The sequence below is a fragment of the Capricornis sumatraensis genome, chromosome 6 (genome assembly GCF_032405125.1).
Source record: "Capricornis sumatraensis isolate serow.1 chromosome 6, serow.2, whole genome shotgun sequence".
Lineage (NCBI taxonomy): Eukaryota > Metazoa > Chordata > Mammalia > Artiodactyla > Bovidae > Capricornis > Capricornis sumatraensis.
The window spans coordinates 54870948-54887677 of NC_091074.1; the positions used below are offsets into that span (position 1 = coordinate 54870948).

The 16730-nt window shown below is 42.3% G+C and overlaps 1 protein-coding gene across 14 annotated transcripts in view; it reads right to left on the minus strand.

Moving 5' to 3' along the window:
- TRPM3 (transient receptor potential cation channel subfamily M member 3) overlaps positions 1-16730 on the minus strand; it is a 927399-nt gene that overhangs the window by 55334 nt on the left and 855335 nt on the right. For all 14 annotated transcript variants that reach the window (XM_068974646.1, XM_068974645.1, XM_068974643.1 and 11 more), the window contains 2 exons: positions 12240-12491; positions 6283-6457 (listed from right to left, as the gene is read on the minus strand). In XM_068974646.1, coding sequence (XP_068830747.1) covers positions 6283-6457; positions 12240-12491 — 427 coding nt within the window. The remainder of the gene's footprint in view (positions 1-6282; positions 6458-12239; positions 12492-16730) is intronic.

Here is a 16730-nt window from a genome sequence, read left to right on the forward strand (position 1 = left end):
CTTCACCCTCCACCTTAGAGTTCATAATGCATAACTTTAAGAACTCTTGCAAGCTGTTTCAAAATCCCTAGGCCCCTTTATTTTTGCTATATTGGCACAACAAAACTTCAATCTTGACTTAATCCAGCTACTTGTTTTTCCTGATCTGGGCTGCTGAGTTTTGACTGAGAAAACAGACAACTGAGCTATGCAAAGAGGTGGCCCTAAGCGATTCTTTGATAGGTACTGAGTCAGTGACTTTCCCTAGGGGTGATTACAAAACAATACTTTTTCTTTGCCAAGCCTCACTTCATTGACACCCTTCCCCCCATATATATAAAACACTTCTCTTCCTCCCTTTCCCTGGTAAACGCTTTGCCTTGCTACTCATTTACTCTTAAATCACTTTAATTGATTTTTGCACTCCCCATTGAAATGAAAATTCTCTAGCCAAAGTCACCAGTGATTTCCTAAATGTCTAATTGAATGGACTTTTAAACACCCACTTAACTGTGCTCTTCTCTTGCACTGACTCCCCCATTCTCAGCGTTCTGCTCTGGCCTTCTCTACTTGTGCTGCTTGGAAAGTTTACTCGCTTCCGTGGCTTTGACAGGTCAGTATATTCTTGATCCCCAAATCTGTATCTCCAATCCAGCTCTTTCTACTTAGCTCCAGAGTTCTACATACAAGAGTCTGCTTCATGATTTTCCTCACATTGCCATGGAAACTTCAAGCTCCATCTAACCTCAAGTACACAGATCCCCTTCCCCCCAGAGGTCCTCTATCTCAGTATGTGACAGCACTGGTTAGACTAAGCTGGAATGCTTGGAGTGAACTTCAACTCCTCCATCTTAAATTCCATCCACTTCCTGCACTACCACCTTCTGCACCATCTGACTGTGTCCTGGTGCTTCTGAATTTACCTTCCTGAAGTTTCCTGCTGCCTATCTTCTCCATCCCAACTGCTACTTTATTACCTAAGGTCCTCCCAGGTCCCATCTCCATCCCTTTTATGGCCCCTTTTTTGCTCGATAGCTTCAACTAAAACTTGTATCAGAGCATGGTACTACCCTGAGCATGAGGGACACGGCCTCTAAAATCTACGCTCCTGTCTCTTTTCAGACCCATCTGTCCTGTTTCCTGCCTCCTGCCTCTCACCCTGCAGTCAGCCATATTAAACTACCTGCTGAGCCTGGAACTTTCCATGCTGAGTCTCAGTTTGGAATGTCATTCTTCTCCTTCACACCCCCCTGCTCCCATCTGCCTAGCAAATAGCAATATTTCAGGGCTCAGTTCAACCTTCCCACTCTGCCAGGGTTCCTCTATTGTGCCCCTCCTTTCCCTTCAGGAAGAACTGGCTACTTGCTGTCTGGGGCTCCATCCCCACGTATATTGACCACGTCAGTCTGCCTTTCCTGGACTGCAAACTCCTTGAGGACAATGTCTCTGTCACATGCATCGCTGTATCTAGATGTTCAGTTCACAGTAGGAATAAAATAAATATCCTCTGAATGGATTCAATGGATTCCATTGAATGAAGAATGAACAAATTAAAAATGGAGCCTGAGCTGTGAGCAAAGGCTAAAATCAGTCTGATGACAGTGGAACAAATGCTGGTCATAATGTGAACTGAACTGCATCACAATGGCCTATCTGCAGGTAGTTCTGCTGTTTGTAAGGCTGCTAAGCCTCAGTTTGTATTAGTAAACACGTTGGGTGGGGAGTCTCTGGAGTATAAGATGACTTTCAGGGACAGAAAATGGGGGTGGTGCCTCATATTGGCTTACTTCCTTAGCAATTTGCAAAAACAAAACCCAGCAAAACAATTGCCCCCTTTCCCAAAAGTTGGCTTTGGCTCAAGTTTGTCTTTTCTGAAATATTTCTTTGGTCAGGCAACACTCCCCATGCTCTAGCTGTCAGGCATTAGTGCGCTCTGAATTCATTAGTGAAGGCCAGTCCCGAATACCAAACAGATGCATAGCCCCGAGTTTCCAGAACCAGAGTGAAACTTTTAACAATAGCCACCCTCTCTGTTCTTGCTGTTCTAAGCTTCACCACAGCAGGCATATTTTAGAGACTGGCCTTGTGCTATCCTAATTTCTACAGCTGAAATGAGCAACAAATAATTTGAGACAGAAAAGTAATACAGGAGAATGTTTGAACTGTACATACACGTACATGCTCCTTGTTTCATGACAAAAGCAACACTTTAAGTCCAGTCAACATCACACAGACCACAAGCCTACAGAGGTTTGTTTGTTTTTAATAGTAAATAAATAAATGAGCAAAACCAAATCAAAACGACAGCACAAAAATCCCTCTTACTCCAGATAAGCTATTAATTTCAGATGGAAAGGCCTTAGGCAATAAAAGAAAAAAAATGTGATCTATGCACTAAGTAGGTTGGATAGTTAATTTAGGGTGACTGCTGCTGCTAAGTCACTTAAGTCGTGTCCGACTCTGTGTGACCCCATAGACGGCAGCCCACTAGGCTCCCCCGTCCCTGGTGACTAGAAACAACCAAATAATAAGTTGTCATGGTAGAAAGTAAGTTTTGGACATCCTGCTTTCACATTACCAACCAAACTTGTGAAAATACTCAGAGAGACAGAAAGAAGGACTAAATTTAGATGCTGATTTAATGCATTCAAGAGCATGATTCATTTTCCCCCTGCCCTGGTATAGCCTGGAGAATCTGAGTGTACAGCAGGCAACACAAGGATGCCCTGTAAATAAAGGGAAGTCTCATTCATTCAGAGACTTGAGGAAGCCAGAGACACCCCATTTTCTCTGCCAAGAAAGGTGTATTTCCAAGCACCTCACACACCAAAACGTAGAACTGGATTTCTCAGATGGCTAGAATCGGTCTAATTTTAGCTTTGCCCAGCCTTGGAATGAATGTGCTGAAAATTTATTCTGCACCTCCTCTTCTCTTAAGTGGCTCTTTTCCCCTCAGGCTCCAGTGGGATCCTGACCAGCTCTCAGAAGCCATGCAACAGGGTTCATTTGATGAGAGGCCCAGAAGGATGCCATCATTCAGTAGCAACACTTTTAGCAACCAAATTCCCTCATGGTAGCCCTTAGATTGGGTCTTAGAGAGCTAGTATATATAACATAGACACCTGAGATGCTTTGGGGCTATTCAAAAAAAACAACCAGGAACCAACCAATCAGACAATGACGGCAAGTGCAACCCCCATCAGTTAATCAGGGTGTTTGGCAAAGCTGTCTAGACAGAGCAGATTGTCACTCTCCTTTCCTGAGTTTTATTATCTGCTGTTTCCAATCATGTTTTAACACTCACTTCTGCTCTCAACACCAAAGCAAATGTTTCAGCTGCTAAACTAAAGATAAATTGAGATTAAGGCTGGACTATCATTTGTGTTCATCCAACCTGGCTCAGAGGTGAAAAGTCATTTTGGGCATTTACACTCCTTTTTGTTTTTTTGTTTTTTCCTCTTTTTCCTTTTAGTCTTTGAGCATATTTGGAAAGTAACCTTAGAAGTTTCATTCTAGCTTTTTTTGGCCTTATTGATATTCTCTGGGTTTAGGACAAACTACAAGAAAAAAAATGAAATGTATTTTAAAAATCTATAGTTGGTTAACACTGTTTCCCAGAAGTGAGGGCATTTAAAGTTGTCCTCCCTTCTGAGGTGTGGGACAGATGTTAATAACCTCCCCACCACCCCGCGGCCCCCATTATACAACCACATATAATATATTCATTCCAATTAAGAAAGATTATTTCTGCAATATGAAATGGCTTCAGCACTTTTGCAGCTAAAAAAAAAAGAGTTAGATATGGAGCGCGTGCATTATGTTACAAATGAGTCCCTCTGAGAAGGTGTGCAAGAATGAGCAGGGCTTGGAGAGGCGCCCCCACGGCACGTCCACAGGATGGGGCTGGTGGACCCTGGCAGTCTAGGTGGATATGAAATCCAATTAGCCTGAACACATGCTTCACAAATCAACCTGGACATGGCACAGAAAAGAGGCAACACACCGCAGGGCAGCATAAACGATTTGTACCGTTCTCAAACAGCTTGGTACCAAGTCTCCTGGGCAGTTCTGAATGACAGGGCGGGGCTGTCACCCAATCTCCCTTGGGCCCACTCAGTGCCACAACATGGAAATCAAATCATTTAGAAGACAGGGATATTCAATGACACAGGCCAAATTTAATGACAGATTTGGGGGCAGCCTTCTATACCCATTTGAGAAAGGACAAATACTGTTTAGCACTCTAGACAATAAACTGGCTGATTTAGCTTAGAACAGTGGCTACTACTGCAGCCAATTTCAGAACATCAAAACGGAAGGTCAGTGGTTGGGGGAAGGGAGTCATGAAGGGTGCATCCATCCAAGGCTGGGTTGGCTACATACTGGGGTATGTAGGAAATGGGGCAGAAATTTATTCTCACACATAGGGCATCACAGGTCTACTCAACAATGTGGTACATCTGTTTCCATACTTCACTCACACAAAACACCACACTTCCACCTCCAGGGTTTTTGCAAGTTCTAAACTACAATCAGCCCTTCTTTAAAATAACAATAATAGATCCTCTGATTCAGCCAAATGGTGGTGTTTGTTGCACTAGGCTGCGTTCATAGTACAACATCAATAAATGGCCACTTGTAGACGGACGGACAGAATCCCACTCATAAAGCACACCCACACCTCCCTCTTTCTCCCATCCCAAAATGTCACATTGTCAACAGGCCTATGGGGGCTTAATCTCATAGGGGAAGAAAGGAGAGATAAGTGGAAAAGCGAATTGTTGGGGAAAAATAGTACAGTTAATTGCTGAGAAGAATGATCACAGGTGGGCTTTCGAGTGTCCTGTTGCCTTCAGGGACCATTTGAAAGAATGAATTCAAAAGCGTTTTCCCCCGTCCCTAGAAAGCTGTCTTGGTGAAGGCTGCACATTGTCAAAGATATTCCAACTGGGAGATGGAATTAGAATTTTTGCTCAGTGAGTTGGCTAAGTCTCATGAAATGGGTATTTGTTCCAATTAGGTGTTTCAAAAAAAACCTTCTTGCCTCAGATAACTCATTTTGAGAAGAAAAGAGTATTTGTTCAAAACTCATCAGGGAAAATGACAGACTAGTGCATTCTGCGGCTGTTGTACACAGACTCTTCACAGGCCTGTAGGACTCACGCTTTGCGGCCATTTGTCCTTATTTCCCTAGTCTTAGTCCTACCTAAGACTGGCAGGGGTGGGTGTTGGGGGATGCCGACTAGTTTTTGCTCCTGTTCTTAATAAGCTATACTGTCTAGATATATAACTCTAATCCGTGTCCACAGTCCAGAGCTCAGATGGTTGGCCTGTCAGCAAAAAATGTTAGAAAAATGTTAATTCAACAATGGTGGAAGGATGTTATTTCTAGAGCTAAACTCCTCAGGGAAAATGAAAAATGGTTGCTCCTGGGATTCAACTCCTCCACAATGAAAGATATTTCTTTTCTGAAGCTTTCTTCCCAAATAATTTCCCAATGCTTGGTGTGCCCTGACATTTGGTCCAAATAAAATGCTGGAACAGACTCATAGGATACAGCTATCTTCAAACTCAGTACAAGAAGGGTGTTTATTACAGAGAATCAGCATCTATTAGGGCATGAAGCATCAGGGGCCTGCTGGCACTCACTCCCTACAATGAGTCACTTCATGATATCCTTTTTTTTTTTTTTTTTGGCATTTATAAGCAAGCAACTCCGTTTATAACCTAAGGCACTTTCCATACTTCCAGGCAATGAATGCTAGCTTCTTTTGAGTCTCAATAGCACATAATTTAAGACAGTGGGAAAAGGAACTGGAGAATAGTTTCCAGTGCAAGGAAAACACCACGCAGCTGTTTGCCCTCACTCTTGAATTCTGATGGCGAAATTGAGAATTGTTTATTTGTCCTGAAGTCAAACCCAAGGAATTTATTTTTTAAAGGCTAGAATAGGGATGGGGAGTAATGATATGATATACTTTTAATATTGAAATATTCAACACATGGCCCCAGGATTTTGAATCCCCAAGGAATTTAGTTCTTTTAAAATGGTCCATTCTTGGTCAAATTTGGCACACCAGATGTCACAGGAAGGACATACCTGAAAAAACACCCGAGGACTACTTTGCTAAAATTGTATATTCACCTTCTATAATTGTTTTTTTACCTCCAATATAGCAAGCTAGGAATCAGTCCTCTATCTTGAGCCATTTATTGAGAACAAACAAATGAACTTGGAAAAGATATGACCCAATTAAAGTTAAATACCTGACTTTGGTGTATGAGAATCATAAACTTGCTTACGGTCTATCTGGTCCGCAAACACTTCCCCATAAATCATCCAATAGGGCATGTAGAAGATGTTCTTGGCCAGTTTCCATGATGGCTCCTCATTGGGAAAGAGAATGGCTTGCCTGGCGACCCCAAAACTCATGAGCACCACCAGCATGATGATGACAAAGTACATCATGTCTATCATCTGGAAGCAGGGGGAAGCAGAGGGAGAAACAAATGAAAATCAGAATGATTGAGTATTCCTGTGATGCTGACACTGATGGAAAACTTGGCTCACTTTTGAGACTGCTGATAAGGGATGTTGAGACAGGGAGCTGTGATCAGGTAACCACTTGGTCTACTGAAACCAATGTCCAACAACTCTTAACAGTTACTAACAAAATCATTTAAAAAGAAAAAGCACAGGTACAAGAGGACCCCTCCATCTTCCATTGTTTTCTGTGGGACCTAGTCATGACTAGGCATGAGTCATATGACACAGACACTTGAGACTATGAATGTAGTACTGACATTTTTTCTGCTCCTGGGAAAGACAAATGTCCTTGCTGGCTCTCTTTCTTCTTAGCAAAGTTGGAACTGGGATAGTTGAACTATTTTGACAACTATTGCCATGCTGTAAATTCTCCAAATTCTGAAAGGCTTATCAAGAGCTGAAAAGCCCAAGAGAATAATTATTTGTAAACAAGACTCAGACAACCCAAATATCCATCTTAAACTGCCTTACTCTTGTGGCCCCACCTCATTGCACACTTTTCTACCACAAACCAGTCTCTCAGAGAACCACTCTTTCTGCTTTTTCTTCTGCATTGTATTCTATCAGTTACGGAGGCTGTTTTTTTTTTTGTAGGAATTAGAATCAGGTAGCCTAATGGCCTATTTCTGTGCTTGCTGTTGAAATGCTGGATTTTCATCTTGACAGTTCATAAAATTCTTGACTTGTACTTGACTCCATTCAAGTACAATGCTATCTCTTGTTCCTCTTTCTTTCTTTTTTGCTTGTTTTCATGATACATGTTATCTGGGATCTGTTTCTCATATGCCAAATTACTTTCCTGTTATCACCGAAAATAGATGAGGATGCAATAACTATTATTTTGCCTGGCCAGAATCCATTGCCTCCTTCTTTCAGAAACAGTTTTTTTGTTTTTCCCACCCATTTTGGCCCTAAAGGTAGGTGTCTTTTCCAGGCTGGGTTAATCATGGTAACTTGCTGTCTGACAACAGTGACACAAGACAGGCCAACCAGAATCTTTCTTTGGATTTTTTTTAACTGAACTGGGGAGAGAAGCTCCCTTGCTCTCTCTGTAATAAAGTGAATTCAGAGTGTCTAAGGCTGTTTCCCACTAGGGAAACAGATCAGAGTGAATAAAGCAGGTATTCCAGGGAAGGAGACTGGGTTGTGATGGTGTTCGGGGCCTGGGTGCAGTAGCTTCCATCATGCCCTGCTGTAAATCAAGTCATCCCTCCTGGGTTTAAGTTAGTAGGAGATTGGTTTCTATCCCTTGCATAAAACCACCTACTAGAAAAGACTGTCTTCTCTTGGATATCAAATTTCCTGAAGGAATGCCCATCCACAAAGAAAGACCGATGATAATTTTATCAGTGGCAATGAAGGCTTTAAATTAGTTTTAAATTTCATTTTGCAAGGATACATTCCATGGTGCCAGTTACTGGAATTAAAACATTACAGACTTCCTGTAGGCCTCAGGACACTAGGGGCTCGATACATTTTAGGTTAATTAATCAACTTGCAAGGCAACTTCAAAATCTCTCAAGTACTGTCTGACTTTGAAATTAAATATATCAAAATTTGATGTTCATTCATATCTGTTCACTGTCCTTAAAAATATATGCTATTCTTTTCACAACTTAGTAGCCTCAGAACTCTCTTAAAATGAGAGAGTCAGCAGTTTTATAGGAAACGTGGGTCTGTTTCTCATCCCCTCTCTCTCTTATCTTGCAAAATTCTTTCATTTATTTATAAAAAGTTCTATTAATGAAAAAGCACAAAGGGGTCCTTTCTGTTATATTTATTTAGACTGATTAAAAGGTGGGTGGGGAAAGGAAGGTGTTTACTTATGAGATTTAGGACCTAGTTTGATCCAAGAAAATTCAGCCAGTAAATACAGCAACTGTTCTAATCTAATTTCTCAGGACTGTTTCCATTCAGCTTGATCGTAATACCTATTCAAAGGGTCAAAACAATCAAACAAACACTGTTCCCAAACACTCAACTTCACATATTTCAAAGGCGTCATAACTTCGTATAAATACTGGTATCTGCTGAACTGCAGAAACAAGATACTGTCAGAACTGGGTCTGGCTTCTGCTTTTAAACAAAAATTGTCCAGTTGGTTCAATATGAAGAGTGCTGATTGTCTCTCATTCTTTTAAACATCCTTCAGTTGGGTTGTATCAGTTCAGTTCAGTTCAGTCGCTCAGTAGTGTCCGACTCTTTGCGACCCCATGAATTGCAGCACGCCAGGCCTCCCTGTCCATCACCAACTCCTGGAGTTCATTCAGACTCACGTCCATCAAGTCAGTGATGCCATCCAGCCATCTCATCCTCTGTCGTCCCCTTCTCCTCCTGCCCCCAATCCCTCCCAGCATCAGAGTCTTTTCCAATGAGTCAACTCTTTGCATGAGGTGGGTGGCCAAAGTACTGGAGTTTCTAGAGGAGAGCATATACTGCAGTGGTTAAGCATCCTCAGGTGTCAGAATACCTGAGTTCTCGCCTTGGCTCTGCTAGCAAAAACAACTAGGTGATCTTGGGCATGTTGCTTGGTCTTGGTTTTCTTTTAATTTGTAAAGTAGGGATAATAATCATAACAGTAATGACGCATATTTTTTTTCTAAGGATTAAATGATATAAGGTGTGAAACAATATGAGTAGTTCTTGGTAAAAGTTAATGTATTATTATTATTATTAAAATTGAAAAAAGGTCACACTGTGGAGTGAGAGAGGAGTTTGAAACCTTTGTTTCTTGCCCAGTTTTAGTCTGTTCGAATGTGAGATAAATAAACTAAAGCCTATTTCATGGGGTTGTAATGACTGACATGTCTGACATGGTGTTTGGTGCATAGTAAATGATACCTATTTACGTTGTTTTTATCCATGTTACATAAGTGGTATAACTTAGTACTAGGCTTAGAGAACCACTGAGAAGTAGAATATGAAGGAAAAGAGGTTAGAAATCTGTTAAGTGATTTTAGAGCTGAAGATCAGTTGGAAACATACTTAACCAGTATTGAGTCTAAGTACCTTAGCTGCCTTCAGTTGTGCCTGGACCAGGTAAGTTACTTCACTGTTTAATATTAAATAGGGGCTTTTGGAATAATCACATCCAGGCATATTTTGTTAAGCTTCCACTCTGGCAGTCCACCTGGCTCACTGATAATTCTATAGGCATAGTTTACCTATCTTCTGGATCAATGGCTCAATTACTGAACTAATTATCTTAAAAGCCATAGAAAGACAACAAAGTCCCCAAATATACTCATTTTCTACTTATGAATGATATCACTAACTAGTTGAGAATAAGTTAGAATGTAGAAAAATGCAGTACATCTCTCTTGCTCACTCCACGGTAAGGTTTCATTCTTATCAAACTGGGGAAATAATCATGTCATTATTAAAAAGACAGAGATGAATTTTAAAATAGACGTGGGGCATTAGAGTTGACTTTACTTATTTCAATTATTTAAATGTGACCCAACCTCTTAAAGGTAATACGCCTGGTTTGAGTCCTTCCTAACTTTATTTACTGAAATAAGGTAATGATCAATTAGGAAAAACAACCCATCAGATAATGTATTTGCATAACACAGTGGTTCTCAACAGAAGGCAACTTGCTCTGCAGCGAACATACAGCAATATCTGGAAATGTTGTTGTTGTTATATGTGTGTGTGCATACACACAAGTGCATGTGCTCATGCACACACATATCACTGACACCCAGAGGGTAGAGGCCAAGGTTGCTGCTAAACACCCTATGATGCACAGGACAGCCCACCCCACCCCACCCCCAACAAAGAATTCTCTAGTCCGAAGTAGCAATAGTGTCAAGGTCGAGAAAACGTGGCTTAATTTTGCAGCTGTTCTTCACTTTCATTGGGTACATTTGAAAATATATTTGACAGTCTCATAGAACCTTTTCCCCTCCGTCCAGAAAATTCATACATCTACACATTGTTATATATAAATTGTGTGAAAAACTAACAGATCCTGTCTCCTAACTCTCTCCCATAGACTAGGTGGAGATTCTGCTTTTAGATGCGGAAATTTTCACCACCATCTCAAATTCAATACTAAAGTACAATGATATAAGAGGTAATGTTATATAATAAGATACAGATTTGTTTTCTAATCAAAAATCTCTCAAACGAACTGGGATTCAGTTTTGGGTAAGTAACTCAAGCTTTTTTTTTTTTTTTTAATTAGAGGTTAATTAACTCAAGCTTACTGAATTCATTAATGATCCTCCAGTTAAAAAATAAATAAGCTGCCCACTTCAGTATTCTTGGCCTTCCCTTGTGGCTCAGCTGGTAAAGAATCTGCCTGCAATGTGGCAGACCTGGGTTCGATCCCTGGGTTGGGAAGATACCCTGGAGAAAGGAAAGGTTACCCATTCCAGTATCCTTGCCTGGAGAATTCCATGGACTGCATAGACAATGCAGTTACAAAGAGCCGGACACACTGTTGAATTCAAGTTTTTCCACTACAGAATGGGCTTTGTGATGTTCTCTCTAAACAATGCTGGTATTAAAAACACCAAGCTTTTGTTCAAAAGGATTAGAAATGGAGCAAATAAGTATTCTCAGTTTTTTCCATTGTACTTTAACAATGATAAAAGATACAGTTTATCAACTTCCTACTGTGAATCAGATACAGTTGGCCACTTAACGTGTTATTTCTAATTATCACTGCAACCTTATGAGATTTGCATTTATTATTACTACTCGGAAATGAGCAAACTGCATCTCCAAGAGTTGTTAAATAAATTGCTCAAGGTCTCATAACCCTTTCCTTTTAGATTCAAATTCTCCCTCTCTTTGTATGAGGTGTGTATGGTTTAACTGATAAAAGCACCTAGTTTCTGAGCATCAGGCTCCGATTCCTCCTCTTCTGAGTTTGGAGAGGGAGCTGATTTACTGGTGCAGTTTCAGATTCACACCGATGCTGTCCTGTGAGTGCTCAGCCTTTATGGAGAAAGTCTAGAAATTAGTGTATGTATTCCAGGGATACTGGAACAAGTCCAAAGCCATAAGTAGGGAAGCATATTAGCTTGGCACTTGGGGTTCTTTTTTTTTTTGAGAATAAGTAGGAATATCATTCTGGAACCTAGTTTTTAACACATCATTTCCCAGTAATGTAACAAAACACATGATATATTGACAGAACTTAATGTTCAACTCAAACGCAACATAATTCATCTCATCTTAAATAAACTGGCTTTTCTTCCATCTGTGTACAGTGAAGACATTTTTTCTAGAACTTCATTAAGAAAAAAGAAATCTGTTAAACATTGAGTGGATATCCATATCTTCTCCAATATCCAGCTAAAATGTAACCTCCACAGGAAGCCTTCTCTGATCAACCTTTTATGTCCCTGTGGCATTTTATACACATCTCTGTTATAGCAGTCTCACCCTATGGTAGTCACCACTCGCTCTCATCATTTATCTCACTGAATGAGGATCTTTATATACTCAATTCCCACTCAGGTGCCCGGCACAAAATAGATGATGTTTATTTGTCAGTAAGTTGAGTGAGTGAGAGTGAATTCTCCAGTTATGTATATAGATGAAGTCAAACTTCTGAACACGTGAAAGGAATTAAAAAATAAAACACCTCCAGGGCCATCTCAGACAGTGATGGCAGGCCCAAATGAATGATTTCCCTCTTCCTATGATAAGCACTCCTCCTCTGAGAACTTATAACATGGAATCAGAGGACCTCGCTTACCATTTTTCCAATCATCATCACATATGGGCCCAAATACTTGTTCACGCCGAAGATGTCTAATAGACGAATGTACCAATAAATGATGTTCACACAATAGATGACCCTCCCATCACTCCTGAAGGGTTGGTCTTGGAGACGAAGAATCATTCCGACAGAGAACAGAAGGATGGCAATGAGGTCTGTGACATTCCAGTACTCTTGCAACCACACCTTCACTTTTTGTAGCAACTTTCCTGGCTCTGACATCAAAATCTAAAAGTCAGGAAAAAGAGTGAGGTTAGGCTTGATTTCTGTCTATATTTTCAGCCCAGTTGGAAAGAGCTTGGTCTGTGAGCTGACATTAGTAGCTCCTTTTAGGTCTACCTGTATCTATTCAAGAGGCTCTGGATGACCTAAGCTTAGCTCAGTTGTATATAAGGAGTAAATCTGATCCTTTAGGATGCCTTACAATCCTAAGACACACATTAGAGTTTTGGTATTAAATTATTGATTCTTAATACCCTGCAAATCTCCAAAATCCTTCTCCATCTCAGTAAACAGTATCACCATGTTGAGTTACTCAGGCCACTAACTTAGGAGGATTCCTTCATTCCCCTCTTTCACACCCATGTCCTCTGCATCAACATATCAGTTCTATTTCCAAATACAACCTAGTGGGACCTCTTCTCACTACCTCCACTGCTGTCCTCCTCTCCGAAGCCCCATCCCATTGCCCAGACGACTGCAATAGCCTTCTAACTGGTATCCCGGCCATCACTGTTGCCTAGCCAGCCTCTGAGCAGCACCCAGAAAGACCTTTAAAAGCCTAAGGCACAATCTGAGTGGTGATTACACACTTGTATAGGTAGGTAAAAAAATGCATCAAGCTGTACCCTTATGAGGTGTTCATTTTCTTACAGGTGAATTAAGCCTCAATTTAGAAGAAAAAGAGAGACATGAGAGATGGATGAATAACAGCAAAACTAGAGCTGCTGCTGCTAAGTCGCTTCAGTCGTGTCTGACTCTGTGCGACCCCATAGACGGCAGCCCAGCAGGCTCCTCTGTCCCTGGGATTCTCCAGGCAAGAATACTGGAGTGGGCTGCCATTTCCTTCTCCAATGCATGAAAGTGAAAAGTGAAGGTGAAGTCGCTCAGTCATGCCTGACTCTTAGCGACCCCATGGACTGCAGCCTACCAGGCTCTTCCATCCGTGGGATTTTCCAGGCAAGAGTACTGGAGTGGGTTGCCATTGCCTTCTCCGAAAACTAGAGCAAATTGTGATAACTGAATACTTAAGCCTTTTGACGGTTTCCATTACAAATACAGAAAGATCCAAATTCCTTATGGTGGCCTCATTTAACATCCCACCATATTCTCCCTGTTCTGTCTTCAGATAACAAATCCATTCTATATTCAGGACATTTGCACTTGTTCCTTCTGTTGGGCATTTTCTTCTCCCTGATTTTTACATGTGTGGTGACTGCTTATACTCAAGGTCTCCACTCATATTTCCCCCTCCTAGAAGAACTTTCTTGACCACCCTCCTTGCAGTGGTCTCCACATCCCCAAGTCAATTATCCTATTTATTTTTTGAAGATTTTTTTCATTCGTTGAAAACCTTCCTCATACATGTTTATGTATGGGTGTACATATATGCTGGTCTAGCTAACTAGCTATCATCTATCCATGCATTCCTCTCAATATTCTTTGATCTCTCCTCTCATCTATAAACTCTGAGGACAGACCCTTTGTTCCCTAGGGCCTGCTACATAACAGACACTCAAGAAATAGTTGTTGACTGCCTGACTGATTGTTGCACAGATACTCCATAGTAACTGTCCTCTCCCTTGGATATCTTAACTGCTGGGTGGTATTCTGACTTATCTTAAATCCAGAGGGGACTTTTTGCTGCTCTACACTCTATGAAATGCACAGCTGGATAGTAGGAATTGCCACCCATTCTGTACCACAGGGTGTGAGGAACCTCGTGAAGCTACGTAGCAGGGCTACCTTTATGAATCATTTGTGTTTACCTCTGAGATTTCCACCTCTTCAAGCCATGACCCACCCCTTTCCCAGTTCAGGATCTCTCAAAGAAGGGAGTGCAAAGATGGGACAGGTTTAATCTGCAGCTATTGATCTGAATCTTCACAATGACTTTAGTAGCTTGCCTTGGCCTGAAGTGTAAGGAAGGGTGGTCTTAGTAAGTCAAGACTGGAGCTTGAAAGGCTGAGCAAGAAACCAGGAGCTACCTGGTAGCTTCATTCTTCTAGTACCTCATTCCTAACCCCCTAGCCCTCAGCATGCATTGGAATCACCTGGAGGGCTGGTGAAAGCAGTTACCTAAGCCCCACCCTTGGAGTTTCTGCTTTAATATGCCTGAGGATTTACATTTCTAAAAGTTCCCAGTCATGCTGCTGACCACAGGTTGGAGTCACTGTCCTGCCCTTGAGGAATTCCTGTTGCAGTTGTTGTCCTGATGGCTCCCCATCCATCCTAACGAGACAAAAATCAGTGTGTGTGCTCCCGTAGGTGTCCTAAGGGGTTTGGGAATGTCTTAAATTAAGAGTTTCTCTAACCGTTGGTCCGTACTCTAAGGTTTGTAGCAAAATATTTTTTTAAAAACAGTGAAAGTATCTTTGTGAAATCTCAACATAGAAACAGATAAAAGCAGAGTGCATAAGGTGAGGCCTCTCTTAGGATCCCTGGGATCCAGGGAGCGTCCCAGTTTGTAACCACGGGCAGGGTGGGCCTAAGGCCGGGTCAGTCTGGTTTAAGACCCAGCTCTCTTTCATAGCTGTGGGATGCAGAGAATTTGCTCAATCCCCGAGTCTTAGTTCCCACAGCTGTGGAGAGGGACGCCCTCACAGCCGCGTCATCTACCTTACAAGTGGCTGGAGGAGGCCCCAGTGGGAGGATGAGCACCCGCACGGAGCAGCAGTTACATGCTGTTACGGGATCACCCGGCTTGCTGGGCTGACTCCGTGCAGAAGAATGTGTTGCCGGGAAGGGGTTGGCAGAACGTGAAACCACAAAGCCCTCCTTGTAGGTCCCTGGAGGCACAGAAGCCTACAGATTTTCCCTGTTTCCAGGCTCTTGCGTCTGAGGTCTGCAGGGCCCGTGCTGACTGTGAGGCGGCTCAAGGCAGGACTCTTGGCGCCCGAGGATTTCTTTAGTGGATTCAAGCATGTGGGGCGAGGGGCAACCTCACGGGGCCGGAGAGGAAAAGGTCAGATACTTAGGTGGTCAGTGCCTCCCGTCCCACAGCTGCCTTGGAAACAAGGGCTCTTGGTTGACCCCCTGCTGACCCCGGGCTCCAGGCTCTGCCCTCCCTGCTGTTATATGCCGCCTCAGGAGAAATGGATAGCCAGCCTGGAGATTCCTGGCAGCCCGCCGGCTTGGCAGCTTCTTCCAGAACAGTCCGTGGAGTACAGACTGCTCCCTGTCTTCTTCTAGTCTAGTCCCTGGAGAGATTCCAGTCTCCCTGCTCTAGCCTTTCCCTTTTCTGCTTATCATGGGGAAGGAATATGCATCTAAGGCTTTAAATCACAAAGCCAGCGAGCTGGCTCTTCACAGCAACAGAGCCCTTAGCAGTAGCAGCCTCAGTTCTCAGAGAGCTACACAAAGACCACAGCGAATTTATTACTGTTTTCAGTCTACAAATGGGGAATACACAACACTGATCAGGAAGTGGAAGGCATTATGGATGGGAAAGCCTGAGAGCAGACAGGCATCCATTAACAACAATAAAAATCCTGTTCCTTATAAAATGGGACTCTCAAAATAGGGGTGCGATGGCTAGAATTTAAATATCCCAAGGTAGTTTAAAAACCCAAGGGAAGGGCTCTTAACCATTTACACATATTTTAAAAAATGATCCTACTTTTTCTTGGAAGAGAACATTTTAGCCCTGATAGTAAGACCCTTTTAAGCTGACTTAGTAATGAAGGCAGGGATTTCCCAGGTGGCACTAGTGGTAAAGAACCCACCTGCCAATTCAGGAGACATAACAGATATGGGTTCGATCCCTGGGTTGGGAAGATCCCCTGAAGGAGGCATAGCAACCCACTCCAGTATATTCTTGCCTGGAGAATCCCATGGACAGAGGAGCCTGGCGGGCTACAGTCCATGGGGTCGCAAAGAGTCGGAATAACTGAAGCAATTTAGCAGCAAGCAGCAGTAATGAAGGCAAGTGTGAATTTGTGGGTTTGTAGGAATTATTTTTTCTGTGGAGCCCAATATATTTTCCCACTGACTATAGTACAGCAAGTAGAGCTCTTGAGAATGCAGTGGACTTGACAGGGAGTAATTCTTCCAGAAAAAGCCTCGCCAGCCGACTAGTTTCAGGGGGAAATGCAGAGGAATCTCATTGCACAAGCCTGCCATCCCTGTGGACTTGGGAACCAGCTCTGGGAGCCTGTTGGACGGGGTTGCAGAGCCCTCTGGTGGACGACTGCTTGACTGCATTTAGTATAAAGGCTCTGAATCTGATGGCCCAAGGTTAGCCTTGAA